The sequence below is a fragment of the Epithele typhae genome (assembly GCF_022376455.1).
Source record: "Epithele typhae strain CBS 203.58 chromosome Unknown BXZ73scaffold_22, whole genome shotgun sequence".
Taxonomy (NCBI): domain Eukaryota; kingdom Fungi; phylum Basidiomycota; class Agaricomycetes; order Polyporales; family Epitheliaceae; genus Epithele; species Epithele typhae.
The window spans coordinates 317,896-332,655 of record NW_025954213.1 but is presented as its reverse complement, the minus strand read 5'-3'; the positions used below and the strand labels follow the sequence as shown (position 1 = coordinate 332,655).

General features: G+C 61.3%; 4 protein-coding genes and 1 non-coding gene across 5 annotated transcripts; 2 read left to right on the top strand and 3 right to left on the bottom strand.

The window, feature by feature from the left end:
- Positions 1-666: 666 nt before the first annotated feature.
- On the top strand, positions 667-2,735 carry BXZ73DRAFT_77369 (uncharacterized protein; the record flags this gene model as incomplete). Its single annotated transcript, XM_048022654.1, has 4 exons — positions 667-745; positions 798-1,084; positions 1,159-1,396; positions 1,495-2,735. The coding sequence occupies 4 exons, from the start codon at positions 667-669 to the stop codon at positions 2,733-2,735; spliced, it is 1,845 nt and encodes a 614-aa protein (XP_047878221.1).
- Positions 2,736-3,243: 508 nt separating this feature from the next.
- Positions 3,244-4,955, bottom strand: BXZ73DRAFT_101171 (uncharacterized protein; the record flags this gene model as incomplete). The annotated part of the gene is made up of 13 exons (XM_048014812.1): positions 3,244-3,402; positions 3,474-3,644; positions 3,702-3,769; positions 3,840-3,897; positions 3,958-4,100; positions 4,159-4,267; positions 4,322-4,335; positions 4,404-4,415; positions 4,475-4,507; positions 4,563-4,644; positions 4,700-4,724; positions 4,772-4,864; positions 4,930-4,955. The coding sequence occupies 13 exons, from the start codon at positions 4,953-4,955 to the stop codon at positions 3,244-3,246; spliced, it is 993 nt and encodes a 330-aa protein (XP_047878220.1).
- Positions 4,956-7,867: 2,912 nt separating this feature from the next.
- BXZ73DRAFT_101170 (uncharacterized protein) lies at positions 7,868-9,607 on the bottom strand (the record flags this gene model as incomplete). The annotated part of the gene is made up of 13 exons (XM_048014811.1): positions 7,868-8,032; positions 8,098-8,283; positions 8,366-8,433; positions 8,500-8,557; positions 8,615-8,757; positions 8,809-8,917; positions 8,981-8,994; positions 9,060-9,071; positions 9,128-9,160; positions 9,213-9,294; positions 9,352-9,376; positions 9,424-9,516; positions 9,585-9,607. The coding sequence occupies 13 exons, from the start codon at positions 9,605-9,607 to the stop codon at positions 7,868-7,870; spliced, it is 1,011 nt and encodes a 336-aa protein (XP_047878219.1).
- Positions 9,608-12,249: 2,642 nt separating this feature from the next.
- On the top strand, positions 12,250-12,320 carry BXZ73DRAFT_t95. The gene has a single exon. It is a non-coding gene; the product is annotated as a tRNA-Gly (tRNA).
- A 700-nt stretch (positions 12,321-13,020) lies between these two features.
- BXZ73DRAFT_101169 (uncharacterized protein) lies at positions 13,021-14,733 on the bottom strand (the record flags this gene model as incomplete). Its single annotated transcript, XM_048014810.1, has 13 exons — positions 13,021-13,179; positions 13,237-13,440; positions 13,503-13,570; positions 13,630-13,687; positions 13,745-13,887; positions 13,941-14,049; positions 14,115-14,128; positions 14,194-14,205; positions 14,261-14,293; positions 14,346-14,427; positions 14,487-14,511; positions 14,559-14,651; positions 14,711-14,733. 13 exons carry the CDS (start codon positions 14,731-14,733, stop codon positions 13,021-13,023), a joined length of 1,023 nt encoding a protein of 340 aa, XP_047878218.1.
- Positions 14,734-14,760: the final 27 nt, after the last annotated feature.

Sequence of the window (14,760 nt, the reverse complement as noted above, 5' to 3'; positions counted from 1 at the left end):
AACGAGGAAGTTTTGCGGGGGCCTTGGATCAACGTTCAAACGTTCAACCTCGGTCTTGCTCCCCTGGCTAGAAGTTTGAGGACAGCGAGCTCGAGAACATGCCGACAATCGTTCGCCGCTTCTCCACGTCTTCGGCAACTTAGTGTCGGAGGTTGGAGCAGCCACCTGGAATGGAAGGCCGTTGGTGTACCTGCAACGTTAGTCGTTCTTCTGAACCCGTAGATAAGGATGGATCCTACTTACCTGGACCTGCCACTCGCCAAGGGGGCACAAGTACTCTCGGCCCACAGCCATCTTGACAGTTCGCAGCATCTCCAGACGCAGAAGCCATATGCTCCACTGACAAAGATACCCGCAAACCGCTGGCGAAGGGCTATGGGACGACACGGGAACTCCACTAGTGTCGTGGACAAGAGCAAGTCGCAGGCGCTTACGAGACGGCTCCTGAGCGCGAGCAGACGAGCCGTGCGCAGCGCGCTCGGCGTGCTGACCCGCATCCACGACGCTGCCAGCTCGGCCTCCATCCCCAGACCCTCCCCGCTCGCTCTGTGCACCAGATCTCCCGTCGATCAAGCCTGAGTCGACATCAGCCAGCACCCCGCACTTAGAGCAGGAGGAGACAACTACCACCCACCACTAGCACTACACCAGATCTGACCGCGACCCATGTCCATGTCCGACTCCGCAGGCTGCCGCATCCTCGCCGTCTCGCCGTCCGCCGCGCGCGCGCACCAGTTCGTGCAACGTAGGCCCCACCCTCCCGCCTGTCCCGCGCGCACGCCCCGAATGATGCACAGGTGTCCAGGCGCTCTCCGCCGCGCTCGCCCGCACCGGCTCCTTCGGTGACGGCAAAGGCAAGGAGACTGAGGCCGAGGCAGACGCGGCACCGACGGGACGGGAGCAGACGTCGGTCTCCACCTCGCCCGACCCGCTCGCGGCGGGCAGCAGCACGAGCATCCCGTGGACGATCGCGAACCGGTACTACACCGCGGAGGTGCACTTCGAGACGCACGACGTCGACCGGTTCCGGGCGCTGCACGCGGTCGGCGTCCCCGCCGTCATCTACGTATGGGGCGCCAGCGAGGTGAGTCCTGCGCCGTTGCGCCCTGCGGAGATGGTGTTGGCCGACGGTCGACGCTCACGCGCCTTGGGGGCCAGCCGTACAGAGAGCACATCCCGGCCATTGCGAACAAGATCCGGGCCTACGACCCCGAGGTCGCGCTCGCCGTCCGCTTTGGCGTCGGCGATGCGGCGGACCCGCCACCGGGCACGAACGAGGACGAGGACGGGCTGGACGAGTTCATGTCGGAGCACGGCTTCGAGTTCGTCGAGGGCGAGCGGGCGTGGCGGCGACCGACGCAGGACGAGGACCGGCACTCGGATGACGAGGACTCAGGTGCGTCTCTCTCTCTGTCGCTCTCTCTGGTTCTCCCCTCCACATTCCCATCTTGAGCCCAAGGCGACCCTCGACTCATCACACGACTCTCCCGACAGGCATCCCCGGCCTCCCGCGCGTGATCGACGCGCTGAGCACGATCATGTGGCCCTCGCTAGTGCAGTCCGCGGCGACGCGCCAGCGCAAGTCGCGGGCGCGCGACCTCATCGGCTGGGCTCTCGAGGAGGAGGCCGACGACGGCCTACGCGCGCTCATCCCCGACGTGCCTCGCGCTCCCCCTGGCGTCGGTCCGGACCTGGACGAGGCGGTCGCGGCGGGCGCGGCGGGCGCGGCGAAGCGCAAGAGCCGGATGCAGCGCGAGATGGAGGAGCTCGAGCGGTGGCTGGAGGACGAGGAGGCGGGCGCGGGGCGCAAGTTCGGGCGAGACGAGAAGGCCAAGGCGCAAGAGAATGAGCACGAGGAGCAGCAGCAGAGAAAGGAGGCCGCGGCGGACGAGGAGGCGCGGACGTGGGTCGCGACCGCGCCCGTGTCCGCTGCGGACGGCTGGGAAGACATGCTCGCGCCCCCGTCCGCGGCGCACACCCCACGCGACGCGACGTTCCCCGACATCCACCTCCCCGCGCCCTCCCCCCGCGTGGGCTCGGACGACGGCTCGGACGCGGAGACGGAGCACGGCTTCGACGACGACTTTGCCGACTTCGTCGCCGCGGGCCCCTACATCCTACCCACGCACGACGCGGACCGCTTGCTCGAAGTCCGGTACGACGTCGGTCGGCTGACGCCGATGCACACCGGGGCGTCGTACCGCTCGCTCGGGTCCGTGTCCGACTTCGGGGGGAACGACAGCATGAGCGCCACGAGCGGGGCGTACGGCGTGCTGGGCGACGACGACGACAGCGACGACGACGCGCTGAACGAGGGCGGGGACCCCGACCTCCCCAGCCGCGCGGAGATCTTCGAGACCTCGCGCCGGCTCTTTGGCGCAGGGGCGTTCGCGCCCGCCCCGGACGACCCCACCCCCCTCGCCTCGACGTCTGCGCCTGCCGCTCGCGCGCCGGAGCCGCGCTCACCGACGGCGGCGGACGCAGACGCGGCGGCGGACCTCTCCCTCGACACGGACGACGGCGAGGAGTCGTTCGCGGCGCTCGACCTCTCGCGCGTGTTCAGCGTGCTGCAGGGCATGAAGGACGAGATCGCGGGCATGGACGACGAGGACGAGCGGCGGCGGGCGGCCGCGCGCGTCGCGCTCGGGCTCGTCTACGGTCTTGGCGGACCCGGGACTGGGGGCAGGGCGGGGAGCACGACAGGCGTTGCGGGGGAGGAGGCGGGCGCGGCGTGAGGCCTCGGACGGGAGAGCAGTGGGGCCGCGCGCAGGCCAGGGTTCTCTCCAGCTCTGGTGGGGCGCTCATCTGCCTGTACGCTTTTGCCGGGGAAGCGCATCAACATCGACGGATGGTGCTCGATGGGATGCGTCCTGCGCACCGAGAACGTAGCTCCAGCGTCCGAAGCGATGCAGAACAACGTTCGGGTGTCGAGCGCCCGCTCGCGGCTGCCGCCATTCGTTATTGGGCTTCGACCGAGGATGCAGGCACCCGAGTAGGTCAAGTCTATGCCAACTCCGACGAGGCACTCGCGCTCAACTGTTGGCTAATCCCTGAGACCAGGGCGGTGAACGTTTGAACTCCCTCCTCGCCGATCCGCGCCTCCCACCCGCCAATTCGTCCATCCACCGAGGTCGAGACGATGCGATCAGAGCGTACATACTTCAAATTACAATTATACGAGCGTGCGAACTAGCCCCGGACGTACGGTATGTTAACGTTTTAACAATCGCCCGGGCCCCGACATTACGACCGCGGTGACGGCGCGCTGCCGGCCGTGAGCACCACCGACCGCTTGCTGTACCCGTGCGTGTTCAGCGCGGGCTCCGGCGGGTACACGCCCTTCGCGTCCACGACGTCCACCATCTGGTGCGATTCCACCTCGACGTACACCTCGCTCGGGGTCTGCGCCGTCGGTTTCCGTCAGTCTCCGTCCTCGCGCGTCGTCCAGAAGCAGCCGGGACGGCGACGCTCACCATTTGGCTCGCCTCGACGGTGCGGACGCCAAAGTTGCGGCGGTTGCCGCCGTCGCCGCCGCTGCCGGGCGAACCGAAGTTCCATCCAGCGCGCGAGTTGAGGCTCGACATGAGCGAGTTCGTGTAGAGCTTCGAGAGCGGGAGGTTGAAGATCAGGTGGAGACCTGTCGGCTGCCGGGGGGGACGCGGTGTGAGCGGCGTTGGGCGTTCGAAAAAACACGCACTCACGCTGGCCAAGAACAGGACCAGGTTGACGATCGCGCAGAGGGCCGTGATGAGGCCCGTTTGAACGGTGACTGTGCGGATCGCATCCCCGTCAGTCCTGCGGCTCGTCGTGGGGGCGTCGGGCCAGTGCGGTGCGCTCACTTCGAATGATCTTGTCCACGAAGTCGTCTATCGGACCGAACCCGGTCTTGTGGCGGCGCTAGGACGTGCCACGGCGATGAAAACGCATGTTCGCGGACGAGCCAGGCTCGACGCTCACCAGGTACCCGACCAGGACGATCGTGATCAGGCAGTCGGCCATGGCGGAGAACGACAGCCAGATGATGACGATCACTTTGAACCGCCGGAACTCAACGAACTCGGGTATCATCCCCGTGGCGATCGAGCTTCCTATTCCTCCGACTGGTAATCCGGCAAACCATCAGCACCAGACGGCTCGTCACAGAGGAACGGCACTTACGGAGCTGGATAATGGCGCATGCGGCGATGACGACCACGGCAAGGGTGTTGTTCGTGAGGACCTGGACACGCCACGCGAAGAACAGTTGCACAAGGCTCCCGATGATGGCCTGGTGGCCCATTGGCATCAAGCAGAGGCGAGGGGACAACCACGGATCACGTACTGTCATTGCAGCGTCTGTGCGACGCAGGTGCGGCGCAGTCAGAGGTGGTAAACCATGCTCGCCGGAATCTCCGAAGACCGACCTGTGGCGAAAACTACGACGAGCACCATGAGCGCGACAGAGCCGGTGCAGAACGTGGACTGTAGTGCGCACCCCAAGTGGCTGTCGTGAGCGCCGACACGTTGCCTAGAACATCCGACGTGAGCGACAGGATGGAACGCGCTGGGAGGTTGGGGCTCACCGAAGTTGGTGACGAGCGCCGTGTAAAGAAAGGTGATGTCGAATGCGCAGTTCACGGTGTCACAGAGCAAAAGAAGGCCGACCTGTCACAACCGGCCGAGTGAGACGATCGGTTGAAGACAGAACGAGGACACTGACGAACGCCTTCATCCGTATGCGGTCCCTGGGCTTGGGTGAGAGGGGTGATAGGAAGAGTGAGTAGGGACGTACTTTTTGAAGGTGGTGAAGTAAATGTATGTCTGGGTGATCGTTACTCCGTACAGGAGCACGTTGAAGACAACGCCAATAAAGATGGGGCCATAGCTGGAAGGGGAGGAAGTTGAGGTGAGGAACAAGGACGTGTGTGCAGGACAACAGAGAGCACGGACGTGGCGGAGGCGACGGACTGAGGCATGATGGCGGCGGAAGCTCATTACACTGTCCTGAAGATTGGTGTATAGATATACCGCAGGGGACCACGTTATTTTCGGAAGGCTTCTGTCAGGGTGGCCCCTGGTAGCCCTTCATAGCTAGCTCGAGTGGGGACGACAGATGGGCGCTCAGCGTCCTCACTGGTTGCGCTGCGAGAAATCATGAGGGAACAGTCGAAAACAATCTGCGGGAGCGGGAGTGCGGTTAGCGCACTCCCATCGAGTGTTGTCGATAGACATTGCCGCACTGGACACGGAGGAGGGAAGGAGGGAGGAGAGGCAGACTGAAAAGCTCAAGCAAACCTCGCCACGTGAGCGGAGGGGCCTCGGTTTGAGTTTGAACTTTGAATAGTGCGTATCAGACCATGAGGTGAACCAGGGTGAATCGTCCATTTAAGCTTTAGCTAAGTTGCCACGGCGCCCGACTGGCCTCTCTGGCCAGTCGGGCGCCGCGGAGAATGGGCGATCGCCGGCCGCGAACTTTCCTCGTTGCCGACCGCTTGATCTCCCAACGCTCGGCTTCTCGCGGGAGAGGGTGGAGAGCGGATCCCAGCGTACTCGTGCAGTTGCGTGGCGGTGAGAGAGAGAGAGAGACTGCGGTTTGGCGTCTCCCTACTTAGACAAGCGCGACCGCACGTCAGCGCCCGCGCTCATGCTGTGGGTGTCTTGCCGTCCGACGGGGCCGCACGAGCACCTGTATAGTGAAAGATATGTATCGTATTGCTATGCTACTGATACAGACGGGTCATCACACGCCACAAATGTGTGCCTAGTCAGCAATGTTACAGCATCTGCGTCTTTGATCCAGCTTGCCAAGAAACGCATGCCTCCCTCCCAGGTCGTCGCCAACGTCCACGGGTGGTGCGGGGGCTGGACGTAGGGGAGTGAGCCCATTTCGCGGACTGATGGTGAGCGCACCAGCTATTACAGCTACAGTAACAAAGCCTGCATGATGAGAAGGCTGGATCAGCCGGTACGCATGCCTCGTTATTCGCACACTGAGACAGGGGACTGGCGCGCATCGTGTCTGGTTCTCCCAGGTTCTCCCCCGCCACATCTTGGATTCTTGGTTGACCTCCCTCAGCTGTGTGAACTCATTTGTGCCCCAGCCCCAGTTCTCGTCACCGCCGCCTCGCCCTTGGATCTGCAACAGCCCGACGGCGTGTCCAAGATCTGGATCCGCGCTTCAGGAAGCAAGATTGGGCCTCGCTGCTGGCACGCTACCATGCCCTTCCCGTCTGTTACGCTTCCTCAACGTTGCGCATAAGAACATCCTTTCGAACACTTGGTGAGTCCGCTTGCTCCCCGAAAGGGAGTGCTCAGTGCTCGCGCTCGCGGGAGGGAGCATGATGATGACGCGTGTCGCGATGCACGCGTAGGACACAGGGTACGGGATTGCGAGACAGCACAGTAGGAGCATGCCTGGTCAGTACTAGTCCTACCTCCTCCTGCTACTGCTGTCGTTGTCTCTGGAACCAATTCGTCCAGGTTGGGTTACAGGACAAGAGGAACAACTCCTCCAGGCCCCCCTCCCTCAGGTCCCTGCTCGCAACCTCTGGTACGCACTCTGCGTATCCCACACAATAAAGTGTGACTAACCCAAGTCAGAGACATCACCACCCCGGGCCTCGACAGTCACGACACACTACGCCGCTTCCTCGATGGACTCTACCCGCTGCTTCCTCCTCCTCTCCCTTGCTCCCTTGCGCGACCTGGGCGCACCCAACGCGCCTACCACGATGCTGCCACCGGTAGTTACACCAGCTGAAGACCGATCCCATCCCCTCCCTGCGCTGCATACACGGCCCCGGTGCCGGCTCGCTTGCCCGCGCCCGCCTCCGACTCCGAATCCCCGCTCGCATGCGTCGGTGGCACCTACCTCCCCGGCGCCACTCCCTGGTACCGTACCGTATCAGCTCGCCGCCCGTCGGTCGCCACGTGTGCATTGGTGTGCAGGCACGACGTGTCTGGTACTACGTACATGCGCGCCCGTTCTCGCGCCCGATATACAGACGGCGTTCGAATATATCTTGTCATATGTAGCAGCTACATGCGAGGGACCAGAAGCGTCGATTCCGGAGCCAGGACATTCGGGAAGCGGCCTGCCATGCGCGCGGCACAGAGCGGAATACTTACATAGCTCAGACACTACATCAAAAGATTCGTGACAATTCTCTTTGATTGCCACAAACGTGGAGAACCATGAGTACTTCGCACATGACAAAAATCTTACTCACAACTTACGCACAAGTAAGTAGTTTCGTTCCTGTCGTCCCCGAGGGTGTGGTCTTCAGGGACACAGCATCCGGATGGCATGACTCAACGCAGGATAGGTTCTCTGCAGCGCTGGTGGCGCGCTCTGCAGCCGGTACGCCTTTGCCAGAGAAGTGCGTTGACGTTGACGGATGGCGGGTGCTGAGTGCGCACGAGCGAGAATATAGTCTGAGCGTCTGACACAATGCCGAGCGTCCCACTCGCGGCTCTCAAGATCTCAAGGAGCACCCGTGCCGTCCTGCCATTCGTTATTGGGCTTTGACTGAGAATGTAGGCGCTTGAGTAGGTGAAGCTTGAGCTTGAAGTCTATGCCAACTCCGACGAGGTACTCGAGAGTTCCAGGGTTCGACTGTTGACTGATCCCTGCCGCCAGCCGGTCAGGTGAACGTTTGAACTCCCTCTGCGCCGATCCACCCGAGGCAGACCTTCCACCGGCCAAATCGTCCACCCGCCGAGGTCGAGAAGATGCGATAAGAGCGTATATGCTCCAAATTACAATTATACGAGCGTGCGAACTAGCCCCAGACGTACGGTACGCGTCCTGCCGGGTATGCGTCCTCGGGGCGCCGAGTCTCTCCCCCTCACAACTAAATAACAATCACCCGGGTCCCGGGCCCCGACATCACGACCGCGGCGGCGGCGCGCCGCCGGCCGTGTGCGTGAGCACCACCGACCGCTTGCTGTACCCGTGCGTGTTCAGCGCGGGCTCCGGCGGGTACACGCCCTTCGCGTCCACGACGTCCACCATCTCGTGCGACTCCACGTCGACGTACACCTGGCTCGGGGTCTGCGCCGGACCGAGTCAGTCTCCGTCCGCGTGCGTTCGGAATCGAACGAGACGGCGACGCTCACCATTTGGCTGGCCTCGCCGCCGGTGCGGACGCCGAAGTTGCGGCCGCGGTTGCCGGACTCGGCCGTCGCGGGCCCGCTGCTGTTCGAGCCGTAGCTCCAGCCGGCGCGGGAGTTGAGGCTGGACATGAGCGAGTTCGTGTAGAGCTTCGCGAGCGGGATGTTGAAGATCAGGTGGAGGCCCGTCGGCTGCGGAGGGGGGGGGGAGACCGCGCGCGTGCGTGAGTGGCGGGCGTTCGGAGGCGCGAGGGACGGGACGCGCGACACTCACGCTCGCCAAGTACACGATCAGGTCGACGGTGGCCCAGAGGGCGGTGATGAGCCCCGTTTGGACGGTCACTGTGCGGATCGCGGCCGTCAGTACTTCAGTCCTGCCGGCGCGTCGTGGGGCTGCGGTGCGCTCACTTCGAATGATCTTGTTCACGAAGTCGTCTGTCGGGCCGAAGCCGGTCTTGTGGACGCGCTGGGACGTGGGACGATGAGAACGCAAGGTTGCGGGCCAGGCAGGGTCGACGCTCACCAGATACCCGACCAGGACGAAGGTAATCAGGCAGTCGGCCACGGAGGAGGCGATCAGCCAGATGATGACGATCACTTTGAACTTCTGGAACTCGAAGAACTGGGGGATCATGCCCACTGCGATCGAGGTTCCTATCCCTCCAACTGGTAGTCCGACCGTCAGCGCCAGACGGGCCGCGGAGGGACGGCACTTACGGAGCGAGACTATCGCACACGCGGTGATGACGAGCACGGCGGGCGTGCTGTTCGTGAGAACCTTTACGCGCCACGCGAAGAACAGTTGCACAAGACTCCCGATGATGGCCTGTGTGGAAGCAGCGCTTGGGTGAACATCGAGAGATAAAACAGACAATCACAGACCACTTACTGTCATTGCCGGGTCTGTGAAACGCAGCAGCAGCGCAGTCAGCGGTCGCTCACGGTGACCGGAATATCCAAAGACTGACCTGTGGCGAAAACTACGAAGAACATCATGAGCACAGAGCCGGTACAGAACTTGGACTGTAGTACGCACCCCAAGATGCCGTCGTGAGCGCCAATTCATCACCTGTGACATCCGGCGTGAGCGACGGGATTGGACGCGCTGGGAGGAAACTCACCGAAATCGTTGATGAGCGGGACGTAAAGAAAGATGATGTCGAAGACGCAGTTCACGGTATCACAGAGAAATAGAAGGCCGACCTGCGACAACCAGCCAAGTCAGCGAGCGGCTGAAAATGAAACAAGGAGGACACTCACGAACGCCTTCATCCATGTGCGGTCCCTGGTCTCGGGTGAGAAGAGTGGTGGGGGGAGTGAGGAGGGACGTACTGTTTGAAGGTGTTGAAGTAGATGTATGTCTGGGTGATCATGATTCCGTACAGGAGAATGTTCAAGACCACGCCAATGAATATGGGGCCATAGCTGGAGAGGGAGGAAGCAGAGGTGAGAAACGAGGACGTGTGTGCAGGGAGGCAAAAGAGAGCACGGACATGGCGACGGCGATGGAGGACATGATGGCGGCTCGGCGCACTCACCTGAAGATCGGTGTATAGATATACCGCAGGGGAACCGGTATTTTCGGGAGGCTAGATTCGGGAGGGTAGATCTGTCAGGGTTGTCCCTCGTTGGACTCGATCACGAAGGGAATCCATGGTTGCGACATGTGCGCGTAACTCGAATGGAGACGACAGATGGGCGCCTGTCCCCGGTGGCACTGCGAGAAGTGAGGTCACAGTGAGGTACTCGAAAGCGGTCTGAGGCGAGCGGGAGTGCGGTCGGCGGTCGGGTGTCCTCGCAGTGAGTGGGCGTTCTCACAACGAGTGTTGTCGACAGACATTTGCCACACAGGGCACGGAGGGAGGGGAAAGGCCGGCTGAAGAGCTCAAGCAAGCTCTGCCACGTGAGCGAGACGGCTGGAGGGTTTGAGTTTTGGGAGAGCGTATCAGACAAGTATCATGAAGAAGCGGTCAATCTCACACACATACGGCGCCCGTGGCGGGCCCGATCATCCCTCTCCTTTCGTCCTCCTCCGACTCCCAGCAAGGTTTCCCGACCGCCGCCGATGACTGCAGTGGCGCGTCTTGCCTCCCGCGGTATCCCCTACGCCAAGAGCGACCAAGAGCAGGATGTCTCGTGGAGGGCGACGACGACGACGCGGTGCTGTGCAGTCACTAGCGCCGTCTCCTGGTCAAACGCTCGCGACTGCACCTGTGAGAACAACCGGGCACAGAACGATCTGACTCCGCACACGCGGCGGGCACGACGGAAGCCGTGCACCGACGGACGATCGAGCCTCGTGTCCCGCTCTCTCTCCACCATGCATCTTGTCGCGCTGGGCGCCCCGCCAAACCTCCCGGCGCCATCTCGACACAATCTTCCTTGGGCGCCATCCGCGACGCGCGTCAATTCCTCGTCGCCATTGCTTGCCGCTCGATCCACCGTCGACGACGCGGATCCAAACCGGTGGAGATCGGGCTCCGCATGTCTGATCGCGCCGCTCCGCCTCCGGTCCAGCCGCGGCTCGACCGTTCCCCACGGTCGAATGGACGTGTGGCTGCGAGAAACGCGTTTGACTGGCTTCCTGTAGACTGCGTCGTGCTCACCGCGCGAGGGCACAAGCACGGGGACGGAGACGCAGGAGCAAACCCGGTGGTACCCGCAGGTGCGCGGACACTGCGACACCAGTGCGTGCTTGGGGATGCAGGCGCCGACGTCGAAGCGACCGCGCACGCGGACGGGGGCGGAGATGCCGGCATTGCTGCTGGCGCGAATGGTAACAAACGGAGGCGGACGAGGCGCGGGCGCGGGTGAGGACGACAACGGCGTGCGGACGGGGCCGGCAAGGCCGTTTGCGTGTGTGTGACGGCTGTTAACGTGGCGCTGGAACGCCCGACATATGAGCGGTGGGCACCGGCACCAAGGCAGTCGAGAGGCTAGTCGCGGGCGAAGGCGCGTGCATATACGAGTAAAGACGGTGGCGATGGCGAAAAACGGGGTGGCCGGCCGTGCGGTGAGCTTGCGGAAAGAATATAGGCAGGAGTAACGCGGGAAAGAACCCAAAACCGTCCAGAGAGGCTGCACGAGGACTGCATACATTCCATGGGAGATGCTTGCCAAAACAGCTTCTGTCGAAGCGGCAACGTCGACGCATGGATCGCAGGTCATCCACCGTCTTGCAGCACTGCCCCGAATACAGAGAAGTGCTCGCTAAAAAAACCCCATCAACGCTTCGTACCCGGAGCAGGCAGATAGGTAGACGAGGGCCCCACTTGAATGACACAGACCCCTTTTCGCAACTTCGTTTGGAGGGTTCAAACGTTCAGACCATGACGATCAGATTCGCTGATGCAGCGCATTCATCTTCGTCCTAAATACAAGAGCACAGTGGTAGGTTCCTCACCGAACAAACGTCCGCGCCACCCGGACTGATCAGTAGGTGTACGTCACCACCGACGAGTCCCCCCATCCTACGCGCGCGAGTACGATCTGCCTTCCCTCGTCAAATGTCGGTCGAACCCTCGGCCTCAGGCACGTGTCCCACAGTCGCTCGGGCAGAACGCAGAACCCCGCTTGCCGAAGAACCGCCCGTCGTTCCGAGCCCTCGGGAGACGCCCGGGCCCCGAGGACCTTCGACAGCCGGCGAGAACCTCGAGAACCCAGCTACCGAGGCCTCGGGAAGGACTCTAGAAAGGCGTCAGATGCGCCGCCCACTCTGCGCCCAGTCTCCGTCGTCGCCCCGCAGCCGCGAGAGCTCCGGGCGAGGGTAACTCGGCGAGCGGCGTCGTCCTGGAGGGATTCGAGGGATTCTGCTCGGTGGCTGGGCGGTGCGCGGGGTCGCCATAGATATCGGGCGCGCGCGTATCGAGGGGGCAGCTGGGACTCGAGCGGGGCTGCTCACCGAGAACTGTTCACACGCCTAGCTCTTCATTCGGTCGCGTGGGGGACCCTAGGACGGCAACGTTTATGGCTCCGAGACGAGCGACTTGCTGGCCTTGCAGTGCTTGGCGGTAAGTACAGAGAGGACCGCGTTTCTGGCCACCTACTCGGCGGCGGATCTTCGCCAGCGGCGTCGACGGATGGTGGTGGTGGTGGTGAGAGAAACTATAGACGCTGTAACTATGACATAAGTTAATATTAACTGTCCTACGCTGTTGAGCATTAATGGGGTAGTGGTAACCTGGGTCGTTGCCATCGACCCGCCGGGGGTTCGATTCCCCCTTAATGCATGATGTCGCCATTGACCAATCTTTTTGCTAAATCCCTTACTGCGGCACCGTTATTGCCCTTTGGTGACCGCGCAATAAATAGCCTTTTGGTGGCACCGTTCTGTGAACCACTCCCGATTTGCTTCAAACTTGGTATCTAGGTACATATACTCATTGTCGTTCTATTTATGTCATTTCTGTCATTTCCCTGTGCGATGAACAGTCTGATTTCGGCGACGGAATGCGGAACGGCTGGACGCTTGTTACCGCGCGCCGGGCGTCTCCCCTTTGAAAGGTCATAATTTGGGCCACGGGAAGGTTGGCATTATGTGGCCACCAAAAGACTCATTTCAGGTGACTAAAAGGCCATCACTACCGTGATGACGGACATACGTCTGTGTGCACCATAAGGTCTAAATAGTCCCCACCGAAATGGCAATTCGCGGTTACCATAAGGGTGTTGGTGTTGACCTTAATGTCATAGTGGAGCGCCACGGCAAGGTCACCCGCGTCACCACTGAAAGGCAAATGCCTGCCACATTAAGGGTACTTGCATTAGTTTTTGCGTAGGTGCGCACATTAAACGAAAGCTCGCTCGCAGATTCAATCTGTCCGACTGTACGGTCGTCGAAGTTGACACTCATCTTCATAATACAACAAATGATGTAACACAGACTTCCAGGGGAGTAGTACGCCATACAGATATCCGAAACCCGAGCCCTCACATCACGCTGTTCACAGTATTCGCTGCGCTCAGCTTCCCCGACTTTTCGCTGTATGTGTGCGTGCGCAACGCGGGCTCCGGGGGGTAACATCCCTTCGTGTCGATGACGTCCACCATCTCGTGCGACTCGACGTCGATGTACACCTGGTTTGGCGTCTGTCCGCGAATCCGTCGTGAGCACCCCGTGGAACTCGGGCGCGAACCGACGCTCACCATTTGGCTGACGCGCCGACCGGACTCGCCCCGGACGGCGAGGTGCCGGACGCCGCGCTCGACACGGTTCATGTCGTCGGAGCTGGAGTCGCCGCTGCCGTTGTTTCCGTACTTCCATCCGGACCGGGAGTTGAGACTGGACATCAGCGAGTTCGTGTACAGCTTCGAGAGGGGAAGGTTGAACGTCAGGTGGAGACCTGTAGGCTGTGGAAACGCGGGCGCCACGTGAGCGAAGAGCCCTCGAATGCACAAAAGCGTGTGCTTACGCTGGCCAAGAACAGGATCAAGTCAATGAGAGCGCAGAGAGCGGTGATCAAGCCCGTCTGGACGGTGACTGTCTCGATGGCGCACGTCAGTCCTGTAGGCACTCGTCCTGAGCTGTGAGGCACTCACGTCGGATTATCCTGTTCACGAGGTCATCTGTTGTGGCAAAGCCAGTCTTGTGGCTGCGCTGTGGTACACGTCAGTGAGAAAGCCAGTCGACGCACGAGTCAATGCCGGTGCTCACCAGATGCCAAACCAGAGCGACCGTAATCAGGCAATCGGCTACAGCGGAGAAGGCCAGCCAGATAATGACGATTACTTCGAATTTCTGGAACTGAACAAACTCCGGAATCATGCCCACGGCGATCGAGGTTCCTAGGCCACCAACTAGTAATGCAGAATCGTCAGCGCCGGATGGGTCGCGCAAGAAGGTCACTTACGGAATTGGCAAACGGCACACGCGGCGATGACGACGACGGCGAGGGTGCTGTGCGTGAGGACCTTGACACGCCACGCGAAGAATAGTTGTACAAGACTCCCGATGATGGCCTGCGCAAAAGTGGAGCGTGGATTAACATCAAGCAGATGCGATGGCACAACGGCGGAGCACGTACCGTCATGACAGGATCTGCAGTGCGACGCAATAGCGCGGTCAGAGGTGCCACATCGTGACCGGCGGGGTCAAAGACCAACCTGTGGCGAACACTAGGACGAGAGGTAATGAGCACAAGGGCAGAAAAAGAACATGGAGTGCACTCACCCCACGATGCTGTTGCGAGCGCGTTAGGATCGCCTGAAACATGTGGCGTGAGCGAGAGTATGGAACCATCTACAAGCGGGCTCACCGAAGTTGTTGACTAGAGGAATGTAAAGAAAGCTGATGTCGAATGCGCAGTTGAGGGTATCACAGAGAAAAAGAAGGCCGACCTATGACAATCGGTCGCGTCAAGACAGCGGGAGAAAACGGAGAAAGAGAGAGTATTCACGAATGCCTTCATCCAGATGCGGTCCCTAGGGTCGGATGAGATAGAGAAGCGGACGGAGAAGGAAGGACGTACTTTTTGTAGGTGTTGAAGTATAGGTATGTCTGGGTGATCATTATCCCGTAGAGAAGGATGTTGAAGACGACCCCAACGAAGATGGGGCCATAGCTGGTGGGTCGGACGGTCGGGGTGAGCACCAAGGCGAAGGAGAGAGAGGGAATACGGACGTGGCGGCGGCGACGGAGGGCATGGGGACGGCTCGCGCTGAGCTGCAGAA